The sequence below is a fragment of the Orcinus orca genome, chromosome 11 (genome assembly GCF_937001465.1).
Source record: "Orcinus orca chromosome 11, mOrcOrc1.1, whole genome shotgun sequence".
In the NCBI taxonomy this organism is placed as follows: Eukaryota; Metazoa; Chordata; class Mammalia; order Artiodactyla; family Delphinidae; genus Orcinus; species Orcinus orca.
The window spans coordinates 84,825,211-84,849,719 of record NC_064569.1 but is presented as its reverse complement, the minus strand read 5'-3'; the positions used below and the strand labels follow the sequence as shown (position 1 = coordinate 84,849,719).

The 24,509-nt window shown below is 47.0% G+C and overlaps 1 protein-coding gene across 1 annotated transcript in view; it reads right to left on the bottom strand.

Moving 5' to 3' along the window:
* STAB2 (stabilin 2) overlaps nt 1-24,509 on the bottom strand; it is a 159,059-nt gene that overhangs the window by 75,945 nt on the left and 58,605 nt on the right. The window contains exons 16-26 of the mRNA XM_004269450.4: nt 22,434-22,487; nt 22,069-22,149; nt 19,604-19,756; nt 17,510-17,572; nt 14,819-14,905; nt 13,656-13,742; nt 12,064-12,175; nt 9,414-9,594; nt 7,332-7,425; nt 5,960-6,118; nt 1,134-1,229 (exon numbers count right to left, since the gene is read on the bottom strand). Of these exons, the coding sequence (XP_004269498.2) occupies nt 1,134-1,229; nt 5,960-6,118; nt 7,332-7,425; nt 9,414-9,594; nt 12,064-12,175; nt 13,656-13,742; nt 14,819-14,905; nt 17,510-17,572; nt 19,604-19,756; nt 22,069-22,149; nt 22,434-22,487 (1,167 nt within the window). The remainder of the gene's footprint in view (nt 1-1,133; nt 1,230-5,959; nt 6,119-7,331; nt 7,426-9,413; nt 9,595-12,063; nt 12,176-13,655; nt 13,743-14,818; nt 14,906-17,509; nt 17,573-19,603; nt 19,757-22,068; nt 22,150-22,433; nt 22,488-24,509) is intronic.

Sequence of the window (24,509 nt, the reverse complement as noted above, 5' to 3'; positions counted from 1 at the left end):
ATTCCTGGGTAACGGATACGTTAGAGGCATCTCCTCCCATTGTTTTTGTCTTTGAATATCACCCACCTGCCCACACTACTAGGCATGGGTCTGGCAGTCCTGTTCATATGTCACCCCACTCCCTGGCCATCACTGAGTGTCTCATATGTGGACACCTGGACCCAGCTGGGCTGGTCAGATCCTTTCTCCTATGAGTTAGAATGGGGACACAGAGTGCTGTTAAGTTAGTGGGCATCTCTGGTAGTGGGCTAGACGTTCCTCTAAGAACAGGGAGTCATCTACCCCAAGATGCACAGAACTGCACTTAAAGTTGGGAGAGAGAGAGAGAGAGGGAGACAAAGACAAAGAGAAAGTAAAGGCACAGGGAGTGGCAAAACGAGAAATTGCATGGTCTCAGAGGACCGAGGGAAGAAGCTGCCTTGATGTTGATGCTAAGCCCTTGGGAGGTTTTGGAATGCCTGACTATTGAGCTATCCTGGCGGCATCTGTCCAACAAATTCCTTTTTAGCTTAAGCGGATTTGCGTGGACTCTGTTACTTGCAAGCAAAAGCACTGTGACTAAGGTGTCGTCTTCATTGGTTCTGACGCTGGGTGCTTAGTGATGTTCTTTTAAAAACATGAACACGACCAGCTCTAACATCTTTGCCTGCTCTTCCATAATTTAGACACAAGGCTCAACCTACCCTTGAATGGGCATTTTCACTAATAATTTGGGTAAAACTTTGTCATGACATTCAAAATGGGAGTCTAGTTACCCTTTAAATTATCCTGGTGATTTAGAATTGCCAGATGTAGCAAATAAAAACACCAAGTACGAATTTTAGCTAAGTTATGAAGAATTTTTTGTTTAAATCTGTCCTAACATTTGGGTCATAGTTGTACTGCAGGATTATTTGTCCTTTACTAGAAGTTCAGGTTTAACCGGGAATCTTATCTGGCAATCGTATGTTGGTTCTTCCAAGCTTTAGAATGGAGTGAAGGTTGCAATAATTACTCACATTCTGCTCAGGGACTCCCTTTGGGAGTAAGAGAGATTTTGTTCATTACTGGGCCCAGATAAAAAAAATAACCCAACCTTCTTTCTTTCTCAAGTCATTTTTTTAAGGATTAATGAAAAAAATCAAGTCACTCACCAGTGGATGACATTTCCCAGTTTGTTCCAAGCATGACGTTACTGGTTCACAGTCAATCCCGTTGCCTCGAAATCCTTTCTTGCACTCACACTCATTCTGTAATTCCAAGAGCAAAGTCAAACGGATTATTGAAAACAACTGCCTTGCATGCCCTGCCCTCACACTGTACCACAAAATGAAGTATGGAAGCCATCGCTGTGTGGCTCTTTTAGAGAACACCATTAATGTCTTTCGTTTATTACACTTCAGCTTCCGGAGCTATTGGTCTCCACATTCTACACTACATTTCCCAGTCTCAGAGTCCTTTGGTGCGTTTTGAATTCATTACCCTAGAGGGGCCATATGGAGATTTGTCTCAGAGAGAACTTAGATCCTAAAGAGCGTCACATGGGAAAAATTGGCCCCTCCACCTAAGAGGGAAAGATGAAGCAAGTCATGGAGCAACCACTTGGTGGAGATCCATGCACACGGCCACTGTGAGTCTGGAAGGCACGTTGTGTAATTTAGAACAGGCATTCCCTCTGAGCAGGCAAATCTCTACATGGACAACCCATGGCTAGTGGCTCAGCAGGTAGACAGGGTCATCATGCAACAAAAAAGTCCCCCCTCCCTCTGGGAAGCTTTAGGTCCACACCAGGGTACATACCTTGGTGAGCAGGGTGCAGGCTGGGTTTCAGCCCCTGTTTGCCCCATATGCTGGGTACTTTGTGTAGTACACAAACTACACCACAGAAGCAATGGCCCTGATCATGCAGCTATTAAATAGGATGATGATGATGATGATGATGATGATGATGATGATGACGAAGATGATGATGATGATGATGATGATGATGACGACGATGATGATGATGATGATGATGATGATGATGATGATGATGATGATGATGATGATAGTGGTGGGTTGTATGATAAAATGGGGGAATGTCTGTGCTAAGTACAGAATAGGAACCAAACAAAACTGCAGTGGATCACAACAAGGTAGAGAAAAATAAAAACCTGTGCATTAAGAAGACCAGAAAGAAAAAATACATCAGCACACAAATGGTGATTGTGGGAGTGCTGTGAATGGTTTTCATTTTTCTCCACTCTTTTACTTTCCCAAATGTCTTCCATTATTAAACATTATCTTGTATTTAAAACATAATTTAGGGGGCTTCCCTGGTGGCGCAGTGGTTAAGAATCTGCCTGCCAGTGCAGTGGACTCGGGTTCAAGCCCTGGTCCAGGAAGATCCCACATGCCGTGGAGCAACGAAGCCCATGCGCCACAACTATTGAGCCTGTGCTCTAGAGCCCGCGAGCCACAACTACTGAGCCTGCAACTACTGAAGCCCAGGCGCCTAGAGCCCGTGCTCCACAACAAGAGAAGCCACCACAGTGAGAGGCCCGTGCACCGCAATGAAGAGCAGCCCTCACTCGCCGCAACTAGAGAAAGCCCACGAGCAGCAACAAAGACGCAACGCAGCCAAAAATAAATAAATTAATTAATTAAAAAAACCCTATAATTTAAACAGGAGTAATCTCTTCAACAGATAACAAACACAGGTTATGGAACCAGCAATGAACCTCAAAACTGCTTTCACTAAAGAGAAGAAGATAAAGCATACAACGGAAATAAGAATAGTCCAATCTTAACTGGAAAACAAGAGATGCTCTAAGTCTTATGGATGAACTGGCACATGAGATGTTTCTGTGATGAGGACCACTGCTCTTCAGAGGAGGGAGGATGAGCTGGGAAGTTTCTTCTGGGAAGTGGGGCATGGCTGGACCTTGGGAGAGGGTGGGAGGAGTGGGGAGTCCATGAAAGCTGAGGGTACATGTCAGAAAATTAAACAGAGATGGGAAAGTAGGAACGTTTGATTGGTGAAGGGTTATTGAGGTGATACAAGACAACCCATTAAGTTGTGGGAAGAAAGGAATAGAACTCCTATTTATGAATTTTTATCTTTAAGGGTATAAGTATTATTTGCTATATATGCTTTATAAAGTAAATTGGGTATATATATATATATATATATATTTTTTTTTTTTTTTTTTTTTTGCGGTTTGAGGGCCTCTCACTGTTGTGGCCTCTCCCGTTGCGGAGCACAGGTTCCGGACGTGCAGGCTCAGTGGCCATGGCTCATGGGCCCAGCCGCTCCACGGCATGTGGGATCTTCCCGGACCAGGGCACGAGCCCGTGTCCCCTGCATTGGCAGGCGGACTCTCAACCACGGCGCCATCAGGGAAGCCCAATTGGGTATCTTATATACAAATATATTCACATGTATACAACTTTACACGAGAGGGCAAGACCTTGTAAACAAGAGTGTTTGATCTTCTGTTCTTGGTATTGGGGTAGCACGTCCCTGCACCCACAGCCCTGACATATTGACCCAAACATGGTCTGTCTTTTAAAATAAAAATTCATGGTAGTTAGGATTTGTGCCTATTTGGAATATATCTACAAGCTTTCGAGCCAACTAATAACACGACTGAGGGCAATCCTAGATATGGCCTATTTTATTTCTTATGTAACACTATAAAAAGTCGTTTCTCTTCCTCTATCTCCCCCATCAGAATGCTTTTCAAATTTGTCTACAGAAAGGATGATAGAGCAGAAGAGAACAGATACTCTTATGGGTTGAACTGTGCTCCCCCAATCCCACCCCCGCACTCATATGTTGAAGTCCTGACCCCCAGTACCTCAGAATGTAACCTTATTTGGAAAAAGGATTGTTAATATGTAATGAGTTAAGATGAGGTCATACTGGAGTAGGGTGGGTCCCTAGTCTAATATGACTGGTGTCCTTATAAAAAGGGGAGATTTGGACACAGACATGCACGTGGGAGGATGCCACGTGAACACGAAGGCAGAGATTAGGGTGATGCATGTATAAGCCAAGGAACACCAAAGCCTGTCAGCGAACCACCCAGAGCTGGGAGAGAGGCATGGAACAGATCTGTCATCATAGCTCTTAGAAGGAACCAAACCTGCTGATACCTTGATCCTGGACCTCTGGCCTCCAATCCCGTGAGACACACATTTCTGTTGTTCTGTGATACCTAGTTAGTGATACTTTGCTACAGCAGCCTTAGCAAACTGATACTGATACCAAGAAATTGTTTTTCTCTCTCAAATGCGACGTGGCGACTCAGGTGAGTCAAAAACTAATTGAACTGTTGGTACTTGCTTGGCAAGACGTAAGAATGCAGTGAGTTCTTTCACGACTAGGACTTTTTCATGGCTACCATCCTAGGACAGTTGTCATCACCTCCCCTGGGGCTGATTAACTCCTAAGAAGTAGCTTTCTCTGCCTCTGTCTCCCTTAAATGAGGTTAAGTGAAAGTGACCCACAAACTGTAGAGTATTACACAGTGTTAGAGAGAAATAGAGTGTGGTCAAGGGTGGCAACCAAGAGGGCAATTCTGGAGTCAGACTGTCTGGGTGTGAATCTCACACCGTAATTTGGTTTCTGTGTGATATGAGCAAAGTATTTAAGCTCTCCATGCTTCAGTTTCCTCTTTTATAAGACGGAATGATAATAGTACCTATGTGGTAACAAAAGCAAAAATAAGCAAGTGGGACTACATCAAACTAAAAAGCTTCTGGGGCTTCCCTGGTGGCGCAGCGGTTGAGGGTCTGCCTGCCGATGCAGGGGACGCGGGTTCGTGTTTCGGTCCGGGAAGATCCCACATGCCACGGAGCGGCTGGGCCCGTGAGCCATGGCCGCTGAGCCTGCACGTCCGGAGCCTGTGCTCCGTAACGGGAGAGGCCACAACAGTGAGAGGCCCACGTACCGCAAAAAAAAATAAAATAAAAAAAATAAAAAGCTTCTATATGGCAAAGGCGACCATCAACAAAATGAAAAGGCAACCTATGGAATGGGAGAAAATATTTACAAGTCATAATCTGATAAGGGGTTAATATGTAAAATATATAAAGAACTCATACAACTCAACAGCCAAAAACCAAACAATCCAATTAAAAAAATGGGCCGAAGATCTGAGTGGACATTTTTCCAAAGAAGACATACAGATAATCAACAGGTACTTGAAAAGCTGCTCAACATGACTAATCATCAGAGGAACACAAATCAAAACCACAGTGAGATAAAGACAAGAAATAATAAAGTGTTGGAGAGGAAGTGGAGGAAAAGGAACGCTTGTGCACTGTTGGTGGGAATGTAAATTGGTACAGCCACTGTGGAAAACTGTTATGGCGGTTCTTCAAAAAACTAAAAATAGAACTACCATATGTTCTAGCAATTCCACTTCTGGGTATTTACCTGAATAAAAAAAAAAACAACTCGAAAAGGTATATGCACCCCCATGTTCATTGCAGCATTATTTACAATAGTCAAGACACGGAAGCAACCAAACTGCTCATCAACAGATGAATGGATAAAGAATATGTGGCCTACTATACATTAGAATATTATTTGGCCAAAGAAAGAATGAAATCTTGCCATTTGCAACATAATGGATGGACTTTGAGGGCATTATGCTAAGTGAAATAGGTAAGAAAAAGACCAATGCCATCTGATCTCACTTATATGTGGAATCTAAAACAAAACAAAACAAAACCAAGCTCACAGATATGGAGAACAGACTGGTGGTTGCCAGAGGCTGGGTGGGGTGGGGTGTGGTGAGGGTAAATGGGGTCAAAAGGTGAAAAAAAATAGTACCTACATCATAGGTTTGTTGCGACAATTAACCCTTTCCCACTGCTACAAATGATAAAAGAGCTGCAGTAAATTCTAGCCAAAGTACTTCTGTGTCTAGGGGAGAAAACCATCTACTCCAGGAATCCTGCTTCCTCTTGGCTCTCCACTCATCACACCTACCTGCCCGGGGCCGACGTACAAACAGGTTGCATTGTGGTGGCAGCTGCCAGCACTGGGCAGCAGGCAGGTGTTGATCTCTGAGCAATCCCTTCCGTCCCCCGTCCATCCCTGATGGCACACGCAGACGTGGGTTCCCCTGCCAGTTCTGATGCATTCTGCCTACAGGACGAAGCAGCAGCAACACCTCTGAAACCCCAGTCCAGCTGCAAGATTCCAAGCGCAAAGCAAGGACTTCCAGAGGTACACTGAAGAAGCTTATATTTACATGGAGTGCAAAGGAAATGATTAAAACACACATTTGCATTAAGATCAATGGAAAAGATAAGATGACTTGAAGAACAAATTTGCTTGTTTTTGGCCAGCTAATGGCCACCGTCACTAACTAACGTCACTGCCATTTATTGAGCCAGGGATTGTTCTGAATGCTTTGTAGGTGTAAGCCATCATCTTGAGGAAGGTACTGTGACTATCTCTATTTTACAGATAAGGAAACTGAGGCTCAGAGGAGGTAAGTGACTTGCCCAAGGTCACACAGCTGTAAAGAGGCATGAACCCAGGTCTGTAGGATGCTCTAGCCCAAGCTCCTACCTGTACCAAGTCCAGGCCTTTCAGGATGACCACACCAGGAAGCTGAAGGACAGAGTGAGAGGTGCAAGGTAAGCTGTCCAGATGAGGCTGAGTGGGTGGGGCTTGCCCAGGCCCAGTCTGGAGGGTTGGGCAAGGCGTTTGTATCTGATTTCATCCTCAGAGCCAGGGGAAGTTCCCGAAGGGATTTCAGCAAGGGGGAAACATGATCTGATCCACTCTGGCTGTGGCTATAGCCAAGAGGAGCATCAGGGAGAACAGTTATTAAACTGTGGGTAAGGAGTGAAGGTGACCTTGGCCGGGTGGTGGTGGTGATATTCAGAAGGTATTAATGAAAGCAACAGTCAGTTTGGGCTATACCCCTGACACTAACAGAACTTAAGGCAAGTCACTTAAGGTCTCTGAGACTCAGTTTCCTGATCAGTAAAATGGGGATAAACAACATCTGCTTCAATGGGTTGGTGGGAAATGAGATCACATACATGAAAGTCACTTGTAAGCTGTAATGTCTGAATCAGAAGTTTATTACTAATGATCTCCAGTATCTGATCCTTTGGTTGTGTTTTTAGAAGCCCAATACCCCTGCACATGTGAACCTGGGGCTCCCCCAGCACACATGGACTTAGGAAGTGGAGGCTCACAGAAGGTACCTGGCACCATCTTTAAAATTCAGGGTTCCAGAAAATGTGCCTCATGCAATGAAGTCATCGGACACTGCCTTTTGGAAGGTCTTCCCTCAGGATTTCCTAAAAAACCTGGCAGCTTGGAAATAAAGACCAACACTCACATTGCGGCTGCAGCCCCCTCGGGTTAATCCCGAACAAGGGTCCATCTCTGAACAGAGGCTTCCGTCCCCTTCATACCCTGCTTTGCAAACACAGCTGCAAAGAAGAGTGAGCACACAAAGTCAGCCCTAGAAATATAAGCACCAACGATCCCACCCCTCCCCAAGAAGACCAGCCAGCCAGGGGTGAACGTGTTCACGGCCAGGTGGCCTGACACTTTGCCCTTGTCGGGGAGCCATGTACCATGGTGGCCACCAGCACTCCTGGGTCTGCAGTCAGATACACCTGGGTCGGTATCCAGGCCCCACCTCTTAGCAGTTATGTGACCTTGGGCGAATCCCTTAACCTCTGGGAGACTGTTTCCTCACCTGGAAAATGGGTCTAACATCTCCCTCATAAAGCTGTGGTATAGAGTGAATGCACACGGGGCGTTCAGCAGGGCACTTGCTCACAATTGCACCTTCTCAGGCTCGACACTGGGCGGCTTTTCTGTTCTTATGGGGCTGGAATCTGTCTCTTTATACCTCAAGTCATTACCTCTGGTTCAGCAGAGAACGACGCTCTCTTCTGTGTGACAGTTCAGTGATTTGAACATGACAATCAGGTGAGACCTTCCCTCTCTCCCTTCCCTGATCTCTCAGATGTTCTTTTTTTTAGAGCACAACATTCTCAGGTGCCTGATTCCATGATCCACCACGCCCTCAGGCACTCCTCTCAAAATGCTCCACCTTGAAACTTTAGCTATTAAATAGGACCATTCATTCATTCGTTCGTTTGGTCAACCAGTATTTACTGAGTGCCCTGTGATAGGTGCTGGGACACCTATCACACGCCCGCGTCACTATTGCAGATTCAGTCATACGTGCTTCACAAAACTCTAAATAAAATTATTTTTCATGTATCAAGAATCGTAGAAGAACTCAATACTTTAGGTGGTCCCCAAATGAAGAAATAGATTGATCTGTTTCAACATTGATTTACCTAAGTTTATATAGTAAATACAGACCCATGTTGATGATCTCCTGTGGGTGATTAGAGGTTTTTAAATTTATTTATTGTGTATTTATTTACTTTTTATTTTTTTCTGGCCGTGCCTCACGGCTTGCAGTATCTTAGTTTCTGACCAGGGATTGAACCCAGGCCCCAGCAGTGAGAGCGCCGAGTCCTAGCCACTGGACGGCCAGGGAATTCCCTTAAGAGGTTTTAAGGGCAATTTTGGTGACTTGTGACTTTCGCCTTATGCACTGATGTATATACAAACTCCTTAGGAGGATGCATTTCTATTGTACCACCATGGAAGAGCAAAGTCGGTCTCTGCCCCATGCTTCCTACAGACTGGTGGGGGAGACAGATCACAAACAGGTAAGCAAATGATTAGGTAATTACAAATTAAGAAAAGTGCTGCAAAAATAAGGCTAAGAATTCTACATGTTGTCTGCATTTCCCAGGATATTTTTTGCATGGTTACTGCCTTTGAACCAGATATTCCCAGAGAGGAAAATTTCCTCTGACATGTTCCCCCCATGCCCACTTCATATGTTCGATAGCATTAAGAAAACAAATGGTGATCCAGTGACCAACGATCCAATTTCTTGTAAGATGCCTTTAACAGGGGAGTAGTTATTAATGACCTTAGGAAGTAAGGCGTTTTTAAAGGGTTGGAAAGTTGGTGGGCAAATCTTCATTTCCTTCACATGAGTGATGGTAATAACTGCAGTTTCCATGACTGAACACCTATGATGTACTAGCCCTGGGGCTGGATGATTTGGCATTCAGTTCTTCGAATCTCCACAACCGCCCTGCTAGGTAGGCAACATCACCCTTATTGTACTGATGACAAAAGTGAGGCTCAGACAGGTTAAGTAACTGCCCAAGGTCACACAGCTGGTAAGTTTCAAAGCAGGGAATGCTGCAAACTTTGAACCCAGCTCAGTCTGAGGTTTTCTCCACAAAAGCCATACTGGCAGCTGAAGAGAACAGGGCTTAGTTTATGAAGAGTTTAGATATGGGTTGGGTGTGTCTACAGGTAACACAGTGGCCATGGGCCGTTAAGGATGGCAATCCCCACTCCCCGACCGGCCTACCTTGCTGTCCCATTGCTGTATTCGCAGGTGGCATGGATGTGACAGAACTGCAGGTAGGGCCCACAGGCTGAGGTCTGCTTGTGACAGAATCTCCCGGCGGAGCCGTCCCTGCAGGTGCCGGGGAGACAGGCGCCGTCACTGTCAATTCTGTTGTCACACGTTCCGAAACTGCACAGACACCCTGGAAGGGAAGGAAGAGGGCCGTTCAGGGCTTGGGGACAAGCTTAGCAATGGGCACATGGGTCATGGAGGACAGGGCCCCCTCCCCTCACCCCCCACTCACTCCTGTAGGCGCAGAACCCGGGGCTGAGACGCGGAAGGCTCTGGACGCTATTTCTCAGCGTCTTTCTCGTGTGCCAGGACAGCTCTCGGTGAGAAGAGCTTGGTCTTCGGGATGCTTTGTGTGTCTGTGTGTGGGGTGCAGGGGGAGGGTGGGTTGTGATGGTGTGAAAGAGGCCAAGGAGCTCCATTTTCACCTACTTCACGGTAGGAGAGTTTAGTCTGGAAATTTCTCACCTTTTCCTGAAGACATTCTGGAAGTGATTTCTCCTGCCGGCACAGCCTCTGATGTGTGGCTTATATATTTGCACTTCACCCTCCATCACAGCAAACCAATGCTAACTCATGCCCAATATTTGCACACTGACCTTGTTCTAGGCATCGGGCCAGCCTTTAACCTGTACCCTCTCATTCATAGTCACCAGCCTCAGGAGTTAGGTATCAATACTTTTACCAGCCCCATTTTCCAGATGAGGAAACTGAGGCCCAGAGAGGTAAAACAAATTGCCTGACTTGCTGGCAAGTTCCCAAACAGGGACTTGAACTCAGACCTTCAAATTCCATTTCCGTTAGTGACCATGAGTAACCAGGCGATCAGTGTATCGACTGCCATTTCCACTGTCTGTTATCATCTTAAACTTTAGCTGCTAACTTTGCTTTTGATTACAGGTATTTAAAAGTTGCAACGTGAGCCAGCGTATCAGACTCAGGCTCCTCTGCATGTGGAAGTGAAAAGAACATTCTGGAGACTCTCAAAGGCAGGTGGCAAGGATTTGGGGGCTTAAATGTGATCAGAAATGAAGGAATGTGTGGTTTTGCCCCAGAAGGGACTGACGGGAAAGGGATTTGTGTCAGGGCTTGGAGCCAGCGTCCAGGAAAGAGAAACACAGTGAGGGCTGGCAAAGCACAGCTGGTTTTAAAACAAAGAAAACTTTTCATAAACTTTTAAGGACGTCAGGGCTTGGTTAGCAAGGAACAAGACCCCAGAATGAAGAGGAAGCTCCCCTGCATGAGGCGGTGGGCGGCAACAGACCTGGACAAGAGGCTTTGGGGCGGGAAGCCACCACTGCCGCCCCGGCCTCGGCATCGTGACTACTGGCCTCATAAAAATGCCTATGTCAACAGGCTTTGGAATAAACCCCTATTTTTTTTCCCTCAGAAACCTTATTTGGCAAAAAGAGCATCAGACTAGGATCAGCAGCCACAAATCTGCTGGGCTCTGGTGTCCCGTCCTTCTTGAGAGGTAGCCGTGAAGATCAGACAAAGTAAGAGAGGAGAGGGGTGGTGTGTTTTGTAACGGATGCGTGGAGTTAGTAGTGATAGTAATAAGAATGGCTTCATTCATTGATTATTTGCTAGGTGCACGCTCTGGGCTAAAGTCCTAAATTATGATCTAACTTAATCAACAACCTATGAAGTGGGTACCAATACTGTCTTCATTTTATAAATGGGGAAGTTAAGCTTCCATGAGAGATTTCTTCCAAGGTCGTAGAGCCAGTAAGTTGCAGAGTGAAGACTGAACTTCAGGTTGGTTTGACTCCACAGCAAGCTCTGATCTATTCATTTTTTTTTTTCTATCAAGTTCTAATCTTAGCTTAGATAGATAGATGTATATTTCTATCTATGTACTTAAATATTCACATGGTGTTATTTTTAAGAACATAATGTGTTTTCTAAGGTTATATAACTGCACTTTTCTTTCAATGCCTGGTGTTGTGGAACTTCCTACATGTTCTATGAGCTTCTGGACATTCATATCACTGAACTTAGCATAACAGTAACAGTACCAACAATAATAGATAATAGTAACAATAACAGATAATAATATTGGTAGTGCATACTAGGCACTAGGCATTGTTCTAAGGCAAGTGCTTTCCATTTATAACTTGTACTAACCTTACGAGGTAGTTACTATTATTATCCCCATTTTATAGATGAGGAAATTGAAGCCTAGAGAGGTGTAGTAACTAACCCAAGGTTGCACATTTAGCAAAGGGAGGAGCTGGTGGAAGAGGACTGCTTGAAAGATGGGGAGTCTGTTTTCTGATACGGAGCCCACAATCACTTCAGGTATGTGGGGAAACCCTAAAAGACTGGTTTTCAAAGTGTGGTCTTGGGCCAGCAGTGTTGACATCTCAGGGAACTTGTCAGAGATGCAAATCCCCAGGTACCACCCAGGCCTCCTATCTCAAAGCTCTGTGAGTGGGGCCCAGCAACCTGGCATGTGCACTGTTTGGGACCCAAGTGCTTAAGAAATACCCTGTGATAAGGGCATCAACCAAGCCGAGGGGCACCTGGTATCAGGACTGCACTGCAGCGCTGCAGGGACCCCGGGTGAGGAGCAGAAGGCAGCTCAGGAAGCGACACTTACTTTTGTCACACCGAGGTCCGTATTTATTGGGGTCCGAGCAGAACTGACACTGGGAGCCCTGGAAGCCATCCTGGCAAACGCACGTCCCATTGCCGTCGAGGCCGTCGGCGCACTGCAAACAAAGGCAGGGCCCCTGGCCGTCAGGACAACACGCCCCGGGCGAGGAGTCCCAGATGCTTTCGTTTCCTGGCCTGCTTCTCTGACTCAGATTCAATTCTGCTTGAAATGACTCTTTGGGGCCCCCTGTGGAAAGTGGCGTCATGGATATCGGGTAGGAAGCTAAGACAGTGACATATGGGTGTCCCGAGCCAGGATTCAGAACTTCACAGGAAGTCATTTGGTCAGGGAGGGGAGGGTGTCACAGTGGTGAAATGGAACCTCTAAACAATGCTTAAGGGGCAGCCCCATAAGCCACTGACCTTCAGAATGAAGGCAGGCCTTTCTCTCCAGATGCTCACACGCTCAGCTATGTGACTCCAAACGGCAGTGTCTTCCCCTTCAGTGTGAGCATTTTACCCCTCATCTCCCCAGCTATTTCAAGGTTAGATTTGTACTGACTGACACGTATCAGAATTGGGCTTGGGTCCCGGACCACCCAGGTACAGTAGTTAATTTGTAGCAGCTTCGCCCTATCCCCCTGGCCTGTGTGGCGTCCCCACTTGGTGGTCATGCAGTTTTTCCTTCCCCTTGAAAGAGGCATGTTTTCGAGGTGGATTTCTTATATGTGCAGATCCATAATTTCCCCATATGGACCACAGCTACTATTACCTTTGTATGTTTAGCCCTGGCCTCCACGCTAGGTGAGTTCAGTTTTGGCTTTTACATTTCATAGGTTTTGCAGATGGGCTAAAAAAAGCATTCAGGACTTCCCTGGGGGTCCAGTGGTAAAGAATCCGCCTTCCAATGCAGGGGACATGGGTTCGATCCCTGGTCCAGGAACTAAGATCCCACACGCGGTGGGGCAACTAAGCCTGCGCACCACAACTACTGAGCTCGCGCACCTCAGCTAGAGAGCCTGCGTGCCACAAACTAGAGCCCACGCGCCAGGGAGCCTGAGTGCCACAACTAGAGAGAGAAAACCTGCACGCCACAGCTAGAGAGAAGCCCATGCGCTGCAATGAAGATCCCGAGTGTCGCAACTAAGACCCGAGGCAGCCAAAAAAAAAAAAAAAATCTTAAAGAAAGCATTCACTGGGCAGTGTTTTTTTTTTTTTTTTTTTTCCCTTAAGAATAGTAAAATCTCGGCCCTAAAAAGACTTGGCGATCAATGCAGGCCAATCCTGCTATCTCCCACACGGGGAAACTGGGGTCCAGAGAGCCTTGCTGAGTTGCTCAAAGTCACGCCGTCAGCAGTAGGAAAGCAGACCAGAAGCGACATCACTGGACACCCTGCCCCCTGCCACTTCCCCAGGCAAAATTCCTTCTCCTGCAGACACCCTCTCTTCTTTCAGCAACTGATCTGTTTCTTTTTCTCCCTGGGAACAGTGACTGGCATTGTACCATTTCTCGGTTTAGTGGTTTTAAAAATTACTTTTCGACCTAACACAGGTCAACCTCAGCATTTGTGAAAAGCAAGCCTCAGTCTTTATCACCTGCCCATTCCCGGAGCATGGATTCGAGAGGCCTCCTGGACACTGGTTGCAGTCGGGCCCGTAGAAGCCGCTGCAGCACTTTGGTACCTGAGAAACAAAATGTGTGTTGCCTTTTGGAATCCCAGGCAGAGTGCCAGTTCCTCAAAGGAAATATCAATACATTTTAATTTCCGTTACGATCTCAAGCAGTGTCAGCCCCCTCCCACCCTTAGGAGCATGACTTCTTCTCTTGCAGATGACGGCGTGGCCTGTGCTCAGCCACCTGTTCACCACCAATCTCCTGAGGGCCGCCCCGGGCTGCTGGCTCGGCTCTGGTACTGTGACAGCAAGACAGACAAAGGCTTGGGCTCACGGAGCCCGTGTTCCATCTAGTCAGGGAAGAGACGATACGTTTAAAAAGAAAAAAAAGAGGATTTCAGATAGCAGTAAATGCCGGGAAATCAAAGTGCCGTTACCAAGTGGTGGCAGGTGGGAGCAGAGGTGTGGGGAGATTGGCGGGGGCACTGTGGACTGGGCGGTGACAGAGGAGATGAGGGTCGGATGGAGACTTGAGAGGTCAGTCAGCCCCAAGAAAACCTGGAAGAACATTCTTCCAGGAGGGAATGGCAAAGGCACACCCGCTGAGGTAGAAATGAGGGTGAGAGACAGGCCAGGGACACTGCAGAGGGTGGGCCGTGCAGGGTAGTGTCAAGGGCGTGGGCTCCATATTAAGAGTGATAGGGGGCTTCCCTGGTGGCGCAGTGGTTGAGAGTCCGCCTGCCGATGCAAGGGACACGGGTTCGTGCCCCGGTCTGGGAAGATCCCACATGCTGTGGAGCGGCTGGGCCCGTGAGCCATGGCCGCTGAGCCTGCGCGTCCGGAGCCTGTGCTCCGCAACGGGAGAGGCCGCAACAGTGAGAGGCCCGCGTACCGCAAAAAAAAAAAAAAAAAAAAAAGAGTGATAGGAATCATGGGATGAATGGATGCAGGGAGGGGGTGACCTGGCCGCTGTGTGGGGACTCTGCCCTTCCCTTCCTTCGCAAGAAGACATGGTCAACCTGTGGGCCAACCCAAGGGCAACCTGTGACTCACAGACCCTGGGGCCCAAGAGCCGCCCAGCCCTGTGGGCTTCTGTGCAGGCCCTGGTGGCCTGGCTAAGGGCCCCGGCCACACACAAGCCTCACCTTCACGGTGGCATTACAGTATCTGGCACAGCCATTCTTCAGGCTCCTGACTCGGCCAGTGTAGACACATTTGCGTATGAAGAGTGTCTGGAAGAAAGCCAACGAGGAAGAGCATCGCAGTCTGCATTTTGAGGTCCTCTGGGCATGACTCGGCTTCTGCAGGCACTAGACAATCTACTTCTGTTTTACTGTCAGCGCTAGGGAAGAGTGCCAGAGCACAGAGCACACACAGGGCCCAGGCAGAGCTGCCACCCTGTTAAGCCTCTGTTTCCTTGTTGGAAGAATACAGGCCAGGGTTTGCACGACGCAGGGCATACGTACCCTTCCGTCCCTTCTCATGCCCTGGAAGACATTGTTAATCAATCAGGGAACATGTTCCTGTGCATCCAGGATGTGGCTTAGCCTCCCCTTCCAAGTAATAACCATCCCTAACCACTTCCTATATAGACATTTTGGAGCCATTAGAGATTTTCCTCCTAATTTGTACAAAGCTCCACCACAAAAACAGTGAGAGTCTGAGTTTTCCTCTTAGGAATTGTGGGGTATAGGGGCAGATTTCTTTCTATGCTCTAACCTCTGATACCCACTCAGAATTACGGAGAACTACCATTTATTGAGAACCTACTAGGGTCAGACGCATTGCCTGTAGGAGGTCATCAATCTTCAACTCCATGTGGATCTTTCTCATCCCTTTTCTATAGATGAGGAAACTGAGGCCCGGACGGGTTAAATCCTTTTTCTTAAGAACACTGAGAGTAAGTGGCAGGTCGAGAGAATGGATCTTACCACCTCCTAACTTTAGGATCTCAGAGGCAAGTCATGCTGTCTTGTGAGCCTCAGCTGCCTCATCTGTGAAATAGGACAAAAAGGCTGATCTCAAGGTTTGTGCTGAGCATTTAGTCCTTGGCTCAAATTTTATGTTAGACAAAAATGGATATGGATGTACTCCTTCATCTCAGGCTCCTACTTAAGAAGAGAGCAGCGAAAACCATGGGCAGTAAAATCCTAAAATCTTAAATGTCCAAAGGAATTCTGAGGTCGATGAGGAAGGACTCTTCAACCCCCTTGTTGGCTGTCAGGAAAATTAGCCAAGTATAGACCATGGGAGCACGGGAGGGGCAGCTTAGGTGTTCTGTTGGCTCTGACCCATGTGTCTCATTTTTTCCTTTCCTCTCTCCCTCCTCCTTTGGGCTGAGGCAATGTAGGATCGTGGTCTGCGTGTACCAGCTGTGTGACCTTGTGGAGGGCTTTTATGTTTCCTCGCCTTAGTTCCCAGGTTACGCTCTGGTTATAACGTGCCCCCCTCGTAGGTTTGCTGCGCGATGCACTTAGAACAATGTCTGGCACACAGCACTCACTGGGATGCCAGTCACCAGTTTCCTCTTCCCTTCTCCCTGTCCATACTCCCTGGTCGACAGCATCCTGCAGGACTCAGGGGTGAAGGCTTCACTGAGCAAAATAAATATCTGAACACCTGTGCCTATTTAATGTTAATGTTTTTCTTTATGAAATGCTCCACAATAGGATGGTGTTAAAAACAACTCATCACCTTCTTTATAATAGCGATCTGTTCTAGTGTGGAACGAACTGGCTGGTTGGGAAGTTCTTTCTTAGGATGAAGTTAGAGGCAGGAATTTCCATCACCAATCTTACCTTAGAACACGTTGCTTTTGCTACCAGTAGAGTATTTACTTGGCATATAAATTATGCCAAGAAAAATTGCCTGTTTTCCTTTTTAGATTAGAGCTTCTCAAGACCAAAACAAAACAAAGCAATATCTTATTCATCTCTATGCTCCCTGAACCAGATCTATAATCCTCAATAGACGTGTGCGGATTCTATCAAGCTTGACAAGGTTTTGATGGTCCTAGTGTCATTTTTCTTGATATTTCTTGTATTTCTCTCCAGAATGATGCTTGGGGAGAGCAGATACAAATGAAGGGTAGCAGAACATGCCACACCCACATGTGCCACTTTGGCATATGGATTATTAGCAGATACAAAAAACCAAAAAACTTGTATACGTTTAAGATGTACGGCATAGTAATAATGATTTGATGTAGGTATCTATTGTGAAATATATTTCACATTTTAGTTACTTTTCCACAGTTACCTGTCTTTGCTCAACATACTATATAAACACTTGGGTTTTGCTCTTTCTCCAGGTCTTCATTCTCCTATGGAAGCTCTTATGTATGTGTAAAAACCTGTGCTTTTCTCCTGTTAATTTGTCTTATGTCAACTTAATTCTCAGGCCCAGCCAGAGACCGCAAGAGGGTGAGGGTAGAGCTTTTCTCTCTTATGCAAACACTGGGTTTTATTTCATAGGGCAAGTAGAGAGGGAACATTTACTGAGTGGCTATTTGATTCAGGCATTGCACTTGGAGTTTTATCTGTGCTGCTGCTGCTGCTGCTACTGTTGTTGTTGTTATTATTATTATTACCATTTGTGGATAAGAAAATTAGAGTAAATATGTGAAGCAACTTACCTTGGATAAATGAGCAAGGACTCAAACACAGATCTGTGGGCTGTCTTTCTACCATCCCCCCAGATATAGTAGGCTAAGAGCTAACCTTACGTTATCCCAGTTGGAACGAATATCTTTTAAGAGGGGAAGATGGAAAGGATGAGAAACCACACCAGCGGGGTTGCTTGGGTGACGTGTGCTTCCCTGAAGCTGTCACACTCACTGTGGGCTCAGAGTCGGCAGGGCATTTGCTCCAATACACCAGGGAACAGCTCACACAAGTGCCCTGGAAGGAAAGACTGCAGGTCAGTACAGGCGTGTCTGTAAGAAGGAGGGGCGGGCCACGTGTCTGGCCTCATGCATCCTCCCTGTGAAGGGGTCCCACTAGTGTACCACTCTTGGCCTCTCTCCCCGCCCCTACTGCCTCCTCACCAGAGAGAAGGAATCTGGGAGAAGGAAGTGGGCCCGCTCAGAGCAGCCCCTTCCTCATCCTCTTTCAGGGTCCGACAGGCCTCAGGCTTCTGGTCTGAGGCGACACTGCAGTTGCCCACCTGTGCCAGGGATGTAGTACTGGCATTGACCACACACTCAAGTCCCTGTTCTCCAATTAGCTTAGCAGTAACGAGGCTGAACATTGACTCTCTGCCTTTCAGTCTCCTGGGCTTCTTCCTCCATTGGTTCTGAATTCAGGAGGAAGAAAAGGGGTGCGTGTCTCCAAATCGCTCCAGATCTATTCTCTGACCTTCTCTATTGTGCTCTGTGCTCCAGCAGGTAAACCTTGAAGGATGGTCTCTTGGGGCCCCTTGCCAGTTTCCAACTGGTCTCGGTGAGGTACCAGCAGTATATTGGTGGGTAGGGGGAGAACGAGGTCAAGGTATTTCTCTCCTGTTCCCTCTCTGCTCGAGCACCGTTCCTGCAGCTGCTGATGGATACCTCTTCTTCCATTCTCCCCACTCTCACTGGGTTCAGGTAACTCCACCCCCTCCCCACCATTGACTCTCTGGTGGTAATGGTTTCCTGCCAGAGCTTCTCCTTGGATGCCCGGCATCATGTGTTTGCTTCCTCAGCCCTGCCCACCCCTCTGTAGCAGCTTCTTCATTAAAGTCTCTTAATTTGGACCCTTGGTATAAATTCTGCTTCCTTCAGGGACCCTAACTAGTACAGAGACTTATTAAGGAAGCCTGTAAGATTCAAACATACATGCCCAAAGGCAGCTATGGGTTCAGTCTGCTGAAAACTGAGACTTCCAGAAGAGACCGGCTGCTTCTACTGTTTACTAGTTCTCAATACTTTCCAGAGAATACATTTGTCCTTTTTTTTTTTTTTTTTTTTTTTTTTTGCGGTACGCGGGCCTCTCACTGCTGCAGTCTCTCCCGTTGCGGAGCACAGGCTCCGGACGCGCAGGCTCAGCGGCCATGGCTCGCGGGCCCAGCCGCTCCACGGCATGCGGGATCTTCCCGGACCGGGGCACGAACCCGTGTCCCCTGCATCGGCAGGTGGACTCTCAACCACTGCGCCACCAGGGAAGCCCCATTTGTACTTTTAATAGACCTAATGGAAACCACCCTAAACCACACAGAGCAGACTCATTTGACTTTAAACCCAGAGAAAACAGTAAAAGAAGACCTCAGTCTAAGGCAGCTATTGGGAAGCCCTTCTTATTTAACCAAAATTTTTTGGTTGTGGCTCAAACCCACATCTTAATTCTTTTCTTTGGGGAGATGGAGAACAAGTTCTTGAACGACCTGCAGAAAAGACTCAACAGGAGTCAATAATTAGACTTGTTCAGAGCTCCCCCCGCCCCGCCACCCCTCCCCGAGCAGCTGCCGTTCAAGTTCAGGGAAGGAAGTCTGGAGGACAAGGGCAGCCCTAACTCCCTGCCTTGTTGCAGGGTTGCTCTGTTCCTGGTTGTTCAAAATCTTGTTGAGTTTTAGTTGCTCTGATTAAAACCAGCTGAGCCAAAAAGTTGCAATGGAAACAGGAAACCTTGATTTTGGACTTCTAGCTTCCAGAACTGCGAGAGAATACATTTTTGTTGCTTTAAGCCACTTGGTCTGTGGTAACTTGTCATGGCAGCTCTAGAAAATGAATATACCAGGGTAGCAACTATCAGTTTGGAAATTCCCCCAGGAACTTTGGTTCACGTTTGAGGAGATACGACCTCCGACCCTCCTGCCTCTTCACAAAGACGGAAAGGCCTCCCGAACGAGGCTCAAGTGTGAAACTATCCTCGTCAGCTCCCTCAGAATTGTGAGGAGAGAACGGTCTGCTCTGTGGGGCTGTTTAGGGTCCTCGTGGAGCTTCCTAGTTTTCTTACCAGTTTCATCTCTCTCTTTGTTTCATCACATCGGTGGGGCAGGATTGGGACGATGGAGGGAGGAATGAGGACTCCAGTCAGTGTGTAAATCCGGCCGTTTTTGGCGACGACCTCCATTTCTTCCATTGCCACATCATTTGCCAGAATCTGTCCCTGGAAGGAAGCAACGGCATCTTTCATCCTTCTGTACTGAGGAGCGCCAGAGGTCCCTGGGCAGGGCTGAATGGCGGCGACCTCTCGAAAGAGGCTTCAACTTCACTTAACCTTCCACTGAGTGGAAGATGGTGATTAGAAGGGCTTGGCTGACAGGGAAAGATGAATCTGTTGAATGAATTCTTGACTGACTCCAAGCAAGGATGTCCTTGGGGATATGGTCCTTGCCGGTGCCGGACTGGGGAAGAGGCATAACTATTCCAGCTCTGCACTATGTTTGCTATGAGACCTTGGGCAAACTGTTTTATCCCTGTGGTGAAATGGGGATCCGTTCATTCAGATACATTTAGTGGCCTTGTACTAGACTCTGCTTTAGGGTCTGGGGAGATATCAGGGAACAAGCCCAGACAAGTTCCTGCTTATGCTGTAGGCGAGGGAGCAGAAAATGAACAAATCAGCAAAGAATTCTGATCTCTACTTTCCTCCCAAATCTGCTCCCCCAGCAATATTAATGGCAGCACCATCCTTCCGGTGGCTCCAATCAGAAGCTCAGGAGTCATCTTTGGCTTCCTCCTTCCTCATCCCCCATCCAATCCATCAGCACCTTCTGTTGGTCTGCCTTTCAAAATATCTTCAGAATTCAACCACTTCTTACCATGTCTCTGCTACTACCCTGCTCTGAGTCACCATCATTCTTATTTTATACGTTAAAAAAATTTTTTTATGCCATTTCTAAAGGTTACTTTCTATTTACAGTTATTAGAAAATATTGGCTCTATGCCCCGTGTTGTACAATACTTCCCTGAGCCTACCTCACACCTCGGCCTGTCTCCCCACTAGTCACCACCATTCTTCTCTGAGTTATTACGTTCACCTCCCAACCAGTCTCCCAAAACGTATGTCTGATCACGTCATTCCACTGCTCAAAATCCTCTAATGGCTTTTTATCTCATTCAGAGTAAGAACCTACATCCTGACCCCAAGTTCTTAGGCCATGTGTGACCTGACCCCACCTCTCCTCCCTCCCACCGCCCTGTCCTCCTCCTACCTCTCTCCTTTCCTCCCTCTGTTCTGGCCCCGAGGACCTTGCTGTTCCTCAACCCGATCAGCATGCGCCTTGCTTTGCACTTTTTCACTTTCTGTTTCCTGTCTCTGGAATGCTCTTTCCCCAGCTATTCACACTGCCTGTTCCTTCATTTCCATCAGGTCTTTGCTCACATATTTTCTTCTCCATGAGGATTTCTTAGACACTTTATCTAAAACATCAGCCCCACTCCCACTTTCTAGTTCCCATCCTTGCTTTGCTGTTTTTTGCCTCATACTACTCTCTGATATATGATATATTTAACTAACTTATTATCTATTGTCCTATGTACTAGAACGAAAGTTCCACGCAACCAGGGACTTTTATCTGTTTGCTTATTGGTCCAACCTTGAGGGCCTAGAATGGTGTCTGACACATCTGAGGCACTCAACAGAAACTTGCTGAGAGAATTCCCTGGTAGTCCAGTGGTTAGGACTCAGTGCTTTCATGGCCGTGGGCCTGGGTTCAATCCCTGGTTGGGGAACTAAGATCCCACAAGCTGTGCAGTTTGGCCAAAAAAACAAAACAAAGCAAACAAATAAAACCAAAACAAACAGGAACTTGCTGAAAGGATGACAGGGCATCATCATCACAATCCAAAGTGAATCAACAGGAGACATAATCTCTATGCTGCCATATTTCTGCTGATATTACAACCCTGAGAAGTTAGCAGAATAATACTTTGAGTTTCTTACGTAAACTCAAAGTTTGAGTTTCTTATATAAATCATGTTCCCTCCCACCTCAGGGCCTTTGCACCTGCTCTCCCTTCTGCCTGGAACTCTCTTCTACTCATCTTTGCCCAAGTTCACATTACTCATCCTTTGAAGCTTGGCCAAAGCATCCTCTCCTGACTGAGGACTTCTAGATTCCCAGATCTGCTTGGTCTCCTTCCGCTGTGAGCTCCCACAGCCCTCTTAACTTCCTCTTGGGGCCCCTGTTTATAATTGTAATTAAATAATTAACTGGTCACTAATTAGTTGCTTAAAGTTGTTTTCCTTGCTGGGATGTAAGCCTGTTTTTTTCACTGCTTTATTCTTGGCTTCTAGTTCAGACTCACACATGGAGTCACTCAGTAGGTATTTGCTGAAAGACATAACAAATGAATGAAATAATCATAAAGAGTCGAAGCCTGTGAATTAGTGTCGAGGTACGATAACCCAATGAACAATCATAAGCAGAGAAAAATGCGTTTGAGCAATGACGTCAGCAGTAGAGTTTTCACCTACGTTGTTGGTTGTGTTAAACCGTATGATCTGGTTGGCCATGCTCCTAATGTGAGGGGTCGAAATGAGGGCAGCCACTTCTAGCTGCAAGAACAAGAGAACAATAGAGACACTGAGAGCGGCACCCAAATCCTCGCTGGAAAAAATAGCTTGAAAGCTTATGAAATAAGTGACAGGAGCTTTGAGGTCATGAGTTTTGGTGGCTTGGAAGATGTCTTTGATGACAGGCTCATTATTCACTGCTCAGCGTGTGCTCAGAGCACCAGCTAAAGAACAACTGTCACACGTTCTCTAGCACTAAAATATTGGAATTTAAGGTCATATATCTTGAAAGCAAGGAAAAAATACCAGAGAAAAGTGGGGCTGACCTGAGTAAAAGGGACAACATGGTATCGGACGAGTTCCAGAAGCTTCCGAGATCCCTGCAATGGAATCAAAATACTTCTTTAGTCACTGAGGAAAACACAGATTTCCCTCTCTTGTTCAAACTTCCTCAAATGACTTTGGACACTTGGTCAAGAAAAACAAATGACCCATAATCTCTCTACTGGGAAGTCCAGGGTGAGAACAGCCCCATCCCCCAAACAGCTAACATTCACCAAATTTTTTTTTTTTTTTTTTTTTTTTTTTGCGGTACGCGGGCCTCTCACTGTTGCGGCCTCTCCCGTTGCGGAGCACAGGCTCCGGACGCGCAGGCTCAGCGACCATGGCTCACGGGCCCAGCCGCTCCACGGCATGTGGGATCTTCCTGGACCGGGGCATGAACCCGTGTCCCCTGCATCAGCAGACGGACTCTCAACCGCTGCGCCATCAGGGAAGCCCTCAAATTTTTACTTTATGGCAGGGGCTATTCTGAAAACATTATATGCACATCTCATTTAAGCCTCCCAACAGCCTGTGAGGTGGGGATACTGTTGACTCATTACATGTGTGAGAACACTGAGTTTTAAAGCCATGTCCAAGGTCACAAAGCTAACTTAGGATACAAGCTGAAGAAGTCACTCAAGCTCTCAGTCTCCTTGCTCCATCACCTCTCTCCATGTCTAAGGCTACATTCCAGGTTTTCTAAGAAAGCCTCAGTTTATGATTGTGTTTCACTCTCTCTAAATAACCATGTGCTTGTTAGACCATGTACTGGTTATTTAGGAACATACAGTCCTTGTTAGGAATATCTGGCCAGGGCTCCTTCTCCTTCTGTGTTCTCATGGTACATGTTCATCTCGCCATCGAGGCCCTTTCGAGAGTTTCTCATGATTCAGGAAACAGAAGCAGTAGTGGAGAAAAAAAGAGAGTCTTGGGACTCTAAGCAGGATGAACAGTCCCCGTACGGGTGCCCTGGAGACAGTGTATGGTGGAATTGAGGAACACAGGGCCTCTCTCTCTGGTAGAAGACGGCAGCAGCAGTGGCGGTCGGCTGTGGTATGTCTGTAATCTCCCAGCTGAATCAGAGCTGGGTTACAAGCTTCGAAGCGCTGAATTCTGCTACTTCAGTGGCACTGCCACAGTTACTCTATCTCGGAAAGGTGAAGGATTACAAATCAAGATCACCATAACCTCCAAGAGGCTGACCATGCTAGGGACATGTTCCAACAGCATGAGGTCCCAGGTGGAGAGAAAGCCCTGCCGAACCTGAGTTCCATTCACTCAGACCCCTCTCTGCATTCCCCCTCGGCCCATATGCCAGGGGAATTACCTGTAAGTAGAGCGACCACACATCCTGGTTTGTCTAGTACAACCCTGGCTTTTATACCTGTCATCCTGGCAGCCCCGTTCACTCTCAGAAGTGTCCTGGTGTGGACACTCGTCAGGCCACCCTATCTATACATCACTAGCATTATGTGCAGGGCAGGGTTACCAATAAGAATGCTGAAGTTGACCACCAGTTGGCCAGCCCTGGAAGTGATGGTTTCTGTAGCTCTGGTTCTGTTACTGTGAGACTCTGAGCAAATCACTCAGCCTCTGTGTCTTAACTTCCCCTTACAGCTACTTTAGGGTACCCAGAAGTGAGGACTTGCAGGCAGAAGCAATCCCGCTACACGTTTGGATGCTAAGTGGCAGAAAGGGTGGGAAAAAGTAGGGACCGCTGGAAAATATCAGACAGAAGTAGACTGCAAACTCCCAGAAGGCAGGGACTGGGTCTGTAACTGTGTCCCCGGCCAGCATAGTACAGGGCACACGACAGGACCTACATAAACATTTGTGCCAATAAGTAAAAACGAGGAGGGGAAGAGTCCTGAGAAGGGCACTGAACTGGACCTCAAGAACCTGAGTTTAATTGTGGTTCTGCTTCTGTGTGACCTTGAGCAAGCCACTCAGCACCTGTAGTCTGCAAAACAACAGGGTTTGTATGGACCCCTTCCACCCTCTAATTCTATACAAAGACCTGATAAACTGGATAATCCACTTCGAAAGCCTCAAGAATTAATTGGCGTTGGATCCTTTTT